This window comes from Porcisia hertigi, chromosome 23, assembly GCF_017918235.1.
Source record: "Porcisia hertigi strain C119 chromosome 23, whole genome shotgun sequence".
Lineage (NCBI taxonomy): Eukaryota > Euglenozoa > Kinetoplastea > Trypanosomatida > Trypanosomatidae > Porcisia > Porcisia hertigi.
The window spans coordinates 348,643-357,764 of record NC_090582.1 but is presented as its reverse complement, the minus strand read 5'-3'; the positions used below and the strand labels follow the sequence as shown (position 1 = coordinate 357,764).

General features: G+C 56.1%; 2 protein-coding genes across 2 annotated transcripts; both read left to right on the top strand.

Annotated features, from left to right (window-relative positions):
• Window positions 1–1,211: 1,211 nt before the first annotated feature.
• JKF63_04858 (uncharacterized protein) lies at window positions 1,212–5,732 on the top strand (the record flags this gene model as incomplete). The annotated part of the gene is made up of 1 exon (XM_067900830.1): window positions 1,212–5,732. One exon carries the CDS (start codon window positions 1,212–1,214, stop codon window positions 5,730–5,732), a length of 4,521 nt encoding a protein of 1,506 aa, XP_067757030.1.
• Window positions 5,733–6,913: 1,181 nt separating this feature from the next.
• On the top strand, window positions 6,914–8,344 carry JKF63_04857 (uncharacterized protein; the record flags this gene model as incomplete). Its single annotated transcript, XM_067900829.1, has 1 exon — window positions 6,914–8,344. The coding sequence occupies one exon, from the start codon at window positions 6,914–6,916 to the stop codon at window positions 8,342–8,344; it is 1,431 nt and encodes a 476-aa protein (XP_067757029.1).
• Between the last annotated feature and the right edge of the window lie 778 nt (window positions 8,345–9,122).

Genomic DNA, 9,122 nt, shown 5'->3' with positions numbered 1-9,122 from the left:
CGCATGCTGGTTGTGAAGGTACGACGGTGCGCACGTGCTTTGGATGTTGCACTGCATGGGCGTTTAGCGCACCACAAATCGCTCATCCCGTGAAGATGGAGTACGAACTCTGTTTTCCTCTCTGTCCCCCTCTCACTCACTCACTCACTCACTGTCACCTTTTCCCTCATCTCAAAATCCTTCTGATGCCTTTTTCCTTGTCACGTGCCCATCCGCGATACGCCCCAAAATACAAACACACACGCACACACATGCATTCTTGCGTTTCTTCACATGGGTCATCCTCCTCGTACACACACACACACACACACGCATTCGTCGTGCCCCTTCTCTGCGATACACTGCATCCTCCTCGTTTTTCTTTTTCCAATGTGCATCCACTGAATAAAACTCCCATACCTGAGCCCTTTTTTTATTTTACTAGTAGAAAAGTGGACGTACTTTAGCACCTGCACACGCCGCGTAACCCCCTAATACAAGCGCCGTTGAGAAGATCTTGTATCCCTTTCACAGCTCGCTTGCCCGCGGATACGTCCCCCTCCCTCCCCTCCCCTCCCCTCTCCCCCGGGGTGTTACCACAGAGCCCAGAGGGCTTTGTGCCTTGATTTTCACGGCCCTCCCCCTCCAAGAAGTTTCTTTCTGCTATTTTTTTTCCCACCCCCTTCCCCCCTCTCCTCAGTGTGAGGCGTGTGGATCGTCGTCTGTTTGTTTGTCCCTCCTTCCCTGTTGCTTTTCTTCATAGTCACCACTACGATTCGTTGCCTGTTTCAGGGGGAGAGAGAGAGAGCGTCTCTCTCACACACACACACACAAATATGCATCATTGTATATAAAGTCTATCGATTTATAAACAAATATAAAGCCACATATATAAAAGCTTTTTTTTTGGTGAAGCTGGTTGAGCTTATATATAAACTATTTTTCCTTGGATGTAGTGGCGCCCGTGCGAGCCTTTTTCTTGCGTGTGTGTGTGTGTGTATCCCCTCCACCCCACCCCTCTTGCACGACCAGTTGACTCTTGTGCTTTCACTCACCATTTTCCGGCTTTTTTTTTTCGTCGGTGTGTGCGAGTTCATAAGTTGCGGGAGAGGAATTTCTGTGGACGTGCTCATTCAGCCCCCCCCCTCCCCTCCCCCTCCCCGCTCCCCTCCCTTCGCCCATTCCCATTTCCCATTCCTCCCCCCCTTTTTTTTTTCTCCCCTGAGGTCAGGATGGCCCGTACAGCTACGCCACTCGAGGGCTCTGCTGATTCCCCAAACACAAATGACCCCGGATGTCGTAGTTTAAAGTCGTTTGAGGAACTCTCCGTGAGGATTCTGTTTGTCACGATGCTCATCTTTCTTGGCGGCACCTTCTTTATGACACACAGGCGCCGCATTCCGCTTCCGTACACGGTGGTGCTTTTTCTGTACGGTATCGTGGTGGGTGTGGTGGCTCGTTGGCTATTCCCCGGGGTTTCGGAGGCACTGGGCGACATGCCGCCCGAGTTGCTCTTCTACATTTTCTTGCCGGTGCTCATATTTGAGGGCAGCTATGCCATCAACATTCATGCACTGCGCCGAATCTTTCCGCAGATTTTGCTGCTCGCCACGGTCGGTGTCCTCATCAACACGGCACTGTTGGCGCTGCCAGTGAAGGGATGCTTTCAGGCTTGGTCGTGGTACGCGGCACTGCTGCTGGGTTCGCTGCTGTCTGCCACCGACCCCGTTGCCGTCGTCGCGCTCCTGAAGGAGTTGGGTGTGGACAAGAGCATGACTGCTATGGTGGACGGCGAGGCTGTCATGAATGATGGAACTGCAATTATATTGTTTAGTCTTCTTCTACCGGCGGCGCGCGTCGGCTTCGTTGAGAAGTCTGCTGGGATGATCGTGTTGCAGTGCATATCTCTTGCGTTATTGCCCATTGTGCTCGGGCCGCTCTTTGGCTTCGTCCAGTCCTTCTGGCTGCGTCGCACGGGGGATGGCCTCACGAAGGCATGCATCACCGTCTCTGTGACGTACGTGTCCTATTACATCTCTGCGGAGTTGGTGGGGACGAGTGGTGTTCTGACGCTGTTTTTCCAGGGCATCTTTCTCAGCTACTATTGCCCTTCCCTCTTCCCCGGGCGCGAGGGCAACATCATCTCCTCGACGTGGGAGTTTCTGGTCCACCTCAGCAACACAGTCCTCTTCTCCCTCGTCGGCGTAATCCTAGTCGCGGATGTGCTGCCCACGCTGAAGCTGTCGGACATCTTTGTAGTCATCGCATTGTACATTGCCATGATGCTGTCACGCCTGCTAATGCTGGAGATACTCTCGCCGGTTCTGAACATTTTTTCTTATAAATTTGATCAGAAGCGGATAGCGCTCATGGTGCACGCCGGACTGCGCGGCGGCGTCGCCGCCACGCTGGCACTTGCTGTAAAACAGGAGGGCCTCAAGGAGGGTGTCGACATATTAAAGATCACGTCGGGGATTGTGTTGCTGACGCTGCTGGTGAACGCGACCACGTCGGCTCGCGTTGTGGAGCGGCTCGGCTTCAAGTCGAAGCCAGAATACAGAATCGCGACGATGGAGTACGCGATGGAGCTCATGCGCAGTTCTCAGGAGCACGCACTGGAGGGCGTGAAGCGCGACCCCAAGTATCGCAATGCAAGCTGGATGCATGTGGAGGGTTTCGTGCGGGCCCACATCCAAAGCCCATTCCGCGATGCTGGTGTGGTACTGGAAGAGGATGAGGACAAGACAGTCAACAGAATGCTGATGTCTGTCTTCAAGGCGGCGCTGTGGCGGCAGAGGGATAACGAACTAATCACGGAGACGGTTGTGATGCAATTGGGTGCAGTCATTGCCACGCTCATTGACAAGGGTGAACTGTTGAACGTGGAGCAGATGTACTGGTATCACCGCCACCGTGGCACCCGCAGTAACGAGCCGGAGCAGCCGATTGAGACACAGTCCTCGCAGCGGCGGGCACGACTTCATTCATCTTTCGTATTGAGTCGTCGCAGTCGGGAATCGACACGGCAACGGCAACCACTCAGCGCATCACAGTGTTTGTCGAAGCGTTCCGCAACAGACGTCACGATTGATGGCGCGGCTGCGCTCCTTCCAGAGAGGTCAGAGGAGATGCAGAAGCGCTCTTCACGTGCTCCAAGTTTGGCAGGGGTGGTTGAGTCCACAAATGTGGTGGTCCGCGGCGGTGGCACCGGTTTCCAGGACAGCGACTCGACGGGAGATGATGAGTCGCGTACCGGGGCTGATGAAAACCACAACCGCGACAGCTCGATGCACGATGGGATGAGTCCGCGGCCAGGAGACTCCAGTGGCGCGGTGTACGGCGCAGTCAGTGGGGCGGAGAAGGCACAGACAGATCGAATGGTTGCCGATCTCATGCGTCGTCTGTTGCCTCCCTGGGTTGTACTTGTCGAACGCTTCATCTGCAGTCCGGGCTACTTCGCAGCGACTCACCGTCGTGCACAGGAGAATGCTTTTGTTGTGCTACTCGCCGTCGTAAAGTGTCTGACCGCCATCTCTCCTCTCAAGTTCAAGTTCACCCGATCAGAGGCGCAGGCGCAGCGCGTGGTGCGGTGGATGACCACACAGATCACAGCAGCCAACCGTGCCATTCGCTTCTTCTACGCTAACTTCCCTGAGGCAACGAACAACGTCGCGAGCAGCCGTGCCGTTGTATCCGTCGCCAACGCACTCGAGGAGACGACACAGAAGCTTCACTCCGAGCATGTCCTCGGCACACGGGCGACAGAGATGCTGGAGGAGATGGTGATGCACATGCGATCACACACGCCTCTGACATGGGAGAACAATGCATCGCAGAAGGCGAGCAACCTTGTCTTGCGCGCTGTCGCGGCGACAACGCTCGGAAAGGGGCTGCGTAAGGCGGAGATCAACGCAATTAGCTCCATGGGTCTCATCCGTAATTTTAGGGAGGGCGACATCATCACGTTGCCTGACAACGCCTTCCTGGTCGTTGTCTTCGGGAGCCTGTGTGCCGTTTATGGGCAGTGGACGACACTCAACGAGCATGACCAGATTGAGAGTTTTGGTGATACGATCGGCCTCGAGGCCCTCATGTTGCCACAGGAGTTCCGCGTGGATCAGCAGCGGCGCTGGCGAGTGATCTCAACCGACTCTACGGCGCTGATCATCTCTTTCAACAGCATCAAGCCGTTCCTGACGGAACGTTCCTTGCGCGCGGTCAAGGCGCTGTGGCGCGCGGCCGCGGTGGAGGTACTTCTGCCAATCTTTTCGCGTATGGTGACGGTGCAAGACAGTGAGGCACGGTCCAAACGAGAGCACTTGGTGGAGCTCATCATGGCTGGGACGCCCCTCATCGGCCCCCATGCCTGCGACCTCGCAAGCTGTGAAACAAGTCTTCATTTATACTTCTACCTCCGCGGGTCAGACGTGTCGGGGTTGTTCAACAGCCACACCCCTCCGTGCTACATCTCTATCTTCTTCGTCAGTCAGTTGCGTTGGGTTGACGCTGATGCAGTGCTCTACGCGATTCCCACGCGGGTTGGGGACGGTGGTTACGTGCCGTGGACCACGACCGCCAGGGCAGCTGTCGCGGCCCCCACGTCGCCTGCCGCGTCTGAAGAAGATGATCGCGTGGGCGAAGAAGGCAGTGTCGAGGGTCTTGAAGGGGTCGTGTCCGTGGGGGGCGGCTCGTCGGCTGTTGCCCCTTCCGTCTCTTTGCCGCTGTCTGCGCTGGGATCATCGTATGAGTTAGCTGTCAACGGGCCGGCACTCACTCCTGCGAGGTGTTCGAGTACGTGGGGCGGCCATGTCCAGCAGAACCGAGACATCAGCGCACATGGCTTCAGTGGAGCCCACCCAGTGGGTTCTCCGGTAGCCGACCGCAACGAGAACAGCACTGCCGATGCTTTCTTTATGGGTGGTGTGATGGGGCACACGGGTGTGCCATCACAGGCTCTCTTTGGCGAGGGCAACGTCGCCACGCACGCTGGTGCAACAAACATAATTAACAACGTACTTCTCGGATGCTTGCCCGAGGACTTGGATGATCCGTGGCTGAACACATCCAACAGCGCCGTTGCAGACCCGCTTGATCTTACGGTTTGCCCTACGGTGTCTCAACCCAGCTTCGACGTGTTTCCAAACATGCCGGCACTATCGGAGCGCCTGAGCCGTGCAGCCGCATTGCACGACATGACTGACGCAGAAATCAGCATTTTCTACACGCTTGATCGCTTCGTGACGCCCATTCCTTTCGTCAATCAGATGTTTGTGCGCTACGCCTCCTCTTTGGAGCAACTCTGCATTGCCACACTGCGCTACCTTCGGTTTCCAGCCGACCCTTTTCACGTGCGCCACGCGCAGACCACGTGCGAGCAGACCGTGGAGTTCTTGCTGAGCTTTTGCGTGGTGCTGTCAATGCTGAATCAGGCGTACCGTACCGTGAGTGAATATCACCACGAGGGCACCGGCGTTCTGAACGCTCTTCACACAAACAGCGACATCGACTCCGCGTTCCAGGCGCGCATCTGCGCGTGGGTCCGTCGCCACCGCCTGAACGGGAAGTTTGATCTCAAGGCGATGGTGACAGAGATGAATAAGTATGCGAACCAGCGCTTCCCCGAGTACGTGGCCGTGCTAAGACAGATGGTGGAGTTGGAGCCCGGACTGAGGGATGTGGAGACGGCCGAGGGCATGAACTCGCTGTGCCACCAGATCGTCAAGAGTCGTCAGGACGCTCACAAAGGGGGTTGAGGCCCCCCCTCCTCCTTTCTCCCCCCTCCCCCCAAAAAGGATTTCGAATAGCGCGACAGTAGTGAAAGACAGAGATGGGAAGGGAGAGGGGGGGGGGAGGGGGGACGGACGAGTGTTTATGTGCATATTTTGGGTCTGTGGTCACTGCGCAATTGTCTGAGTACGTATCATTGTGTGTATAGAAATATTTATGTATACATGGCCACACGGGGGGGGGGGGAGAGCTGATCTGGCGGGAGTGGAGCTTCCTGACGAGAAGAATTCAATACGACGCAGGCGGTGTAGAGTGAGGTGGTGATCATGTGTGTGTGTGTAAATGTGTATTTGGCTGACATGTTGGGGTCATTCAAATTGGGTGCTGTTACCACTCCGTCAACGAGGGTAACGAAGGTGTCATGGGTGAACAACAGAGGTCTATGCTCATTGAAGGGGTTAAAAAAATATATATATAAAAGGAGAAGCGGTTGGGCGCGTCCGCTGCTTCCTCAGCTCACGTGCTGAGGAGCGCTCAGAGAGAGAGAGAGGTGTTGGCGTGGGATATAGACACACACACGCACACGTCTTTGGTGGTGGTGTTCGTCCTCCGTTGTTGTTCGCTTGGGGGACGCGCTCGCGGGGTGTATTTCAGGAAGATGACACTATCAGAGCTCGCCTTGAATAAGCTCTCAGACGATTCTTCAGGGCGACGGGAGGGGGGGGGGGAGAATGGGGGAGAGGCAGCTCTCCCCCATCACTTTGGAGCCTATGTGGATGTCTCGTCCCCCTCCTCCCCGCGCAATTCATTTTTATCTGTGCGATGCCTGTGTGCTTCGGGTTGTCCATCTCTCTTGTGTACTTTTTTACTTGCTTTTCGGCCACCCGTTGCATTCCACACCCCCTGTCTCGATAGTGGAGAGGTGCCCGTTCCTTTTCCTCCTCTTTCCACCACCACCACCACCACCTTCGTTTCTAGGCTGTGTAAATAATAATAATAATAGTATATATATATATGTGTGTGTATTGTCCGGTGTTCTCACAGCCAGCTGCACTCGCTTACTTTGCTCTCGTACACATCAATCCTCTTCCCCTCACACACACACACACACGAAAGGCGCGCTTTGTGTGTTCCTCATTATTGCCCCCTTCCCCCCCTTTTCCCCTTGTGTGTTCGTGTGCTTATAGGCCTTCTCACGGCGCCGGGAATGGACTCTAACGTGAAGGCCGTAAGCGAGTTGAACACCATTTTTGACCGCCTAGGGGTCCCGTGCAAGGTTTGTGTGACGAGCGAGGAGGGCAAGCATGTGAGGGCAACCAAAGACATGGAGAAGGGCTTTGCCCTGGTAGAGGAGATTCCTATCGTGTCGTGGCCGGCACCCTCGCTACTGGCGCTGTCCATTCCTTTCTGTTTTCACTGCCTTCGTCTCAGCCGCCATCACCTGTCATCTGCTGTGAGCGACGCCGAGTCGCCGTCCGTCACGCCTTGTTCATCGCTGACTTGTGCCACCGGTGCCGCTGCTGCTGCTGCGCTTCCCGAGTCGTGGTCAAAGTGCCCAGACTGTGTGTCCTATTTCTGCTCTTCTGAGTGTCAACAGGCTAGTGCTCGCGTGCACCGTTTGCTGTGTTCCTGCCTACCTGAGCTGCGGGCGAGTCACAGTGGTAGCGGTGGGTCTGGCGGTAAGGGAGCTGATACGGTGACGGCGTCTGAGTCCCCCTTTCCTACCACCAACTCACCCGCGCCGATCTCTGCACCATGTGCGATCACGTTGGAGGCGCTTGCCCGCGGCGTCGCCTGGGTCACCCACCGCCTTTCCTACGCTATTGAGCGAGAGCAGCTTACACACGAGGTGCTCCAGGCAGACTACGTTCAGCAGCAGCAGCAGCAGCAGCAGGAGTCTGGCCACTCTGCCAGTGTTGGTGACATGTGGTCAACTGCCTCGCTGAACTATCAACTCTTCACCCAAGTCGTCACGCCGCTTAATCGACTCATCGGTCTACCAGACAACGCGACGATCAGAAACGTGCCGCTCGCCTCCTGGATAGCGCAACTGCGTGTGTTGTTGGCTGATGTATGTGTCGAACATCTTCTCGTCGCCAGCGGTGCGACGCTGTCTTCTGTTCAACGTCACCCGCTGTCGTTTGGGGAGGAGGAGCAGCAGCCAGCCGCCCTGGCGCCCGTTTTACTGTGGCCAGAAGCGCTTGTGCAGGTGCTCCTGAGCACCGACACTCTCAAAACGTTGCTGGGTCAGATGGTGTTGAATGCACACGCTGTGAACGACTATGTGCTACCACCTGTCGAGTCGGCGTCGACTGGGGGGTTCGATTGGATCTTGAAAGGGGGCGGCCTTTACTCTCTGCTGTCTTGCTTCAACCATTCGTGCGTACCCAACGCTGTCGTCAGCAACGTGGATGGTACGCATGAGATTGTGCTCAAGGCGACGCGGCCCATTCGGGCTGACGAGCAAGTCACAATCACTTACATTCCACTTGACCCAGGTACCAGCACCCGTGCGGAGCGGCAGGAGCTACTAAACAACTACTTCTTCACCTGCCGCTGCCCGCAGTGCACAATGGAGGTGGCGGAGGGGGAGGGGGTGATGTCCTCTCCAATAACGAGAAGTAGCGATGCCGCGTAAACAGTTGTCGTCCCAATGCCGCTCCGCCTGGGGACACTCCCTATTGTACCCCTGTGCCCCCCCCCCTCCTTAGCCCCCTCCTCCTCCTCCTTACTCACTTCCCCTCGGTTTCCGTTCGAACGTTTCCTGCGTGGGTTCTACTCTTGTGACTCCTCAACTAATGTCTTTCAGGGGTGGTGGTGGGGGGGCTGTGGGTGGTGGTGGTGGTGGTGGGGGGGGGGGCTGTGGTTCATTACTCGTTGTCGTGTGGCGGTTTGTGTAGTTGAGGATGCGTTCCATCAGGCCCCCCTCCCTCTCCAGCCACTTCTGCCGGCGCCTCAATCTTCAGCGGGAAGGAGGGTGGCAGGGGTGATGGTGATGCAAGACCCACTTAAAAACATATCAACGGCATAAAATAATATTGGAGGGGGAAGGGGAGGGGTACAACTATTTAACCTCCCCCCCCCCCCCTCCCCCCCCCCCCCTCACACACACACACACACACACCGAATGCTCGCTCTATTTATGTTGTAACGCTTTGCGTTTCCCCCCTCTTACTCTACTGATCTCCTTTCGTTTTTCCTCTCGCCCCCCCCCCCCTCCTTCCTTCCCCTTCTCCCTTCCTCACCCCGAGGGAGTCTCTGCCTGTGTGTGTCTTTGATCAGATATCTGTTTGGTGCACTATTGGACAGTGGCGCCTCTCATTGCCACCACCCTTTTTTTTGTTTGTTTCCTCTGTGATAATTCACCACCACCACCGCCACCACACGTCTTTTTCTCTGTAGACCAGTTCGCCTCC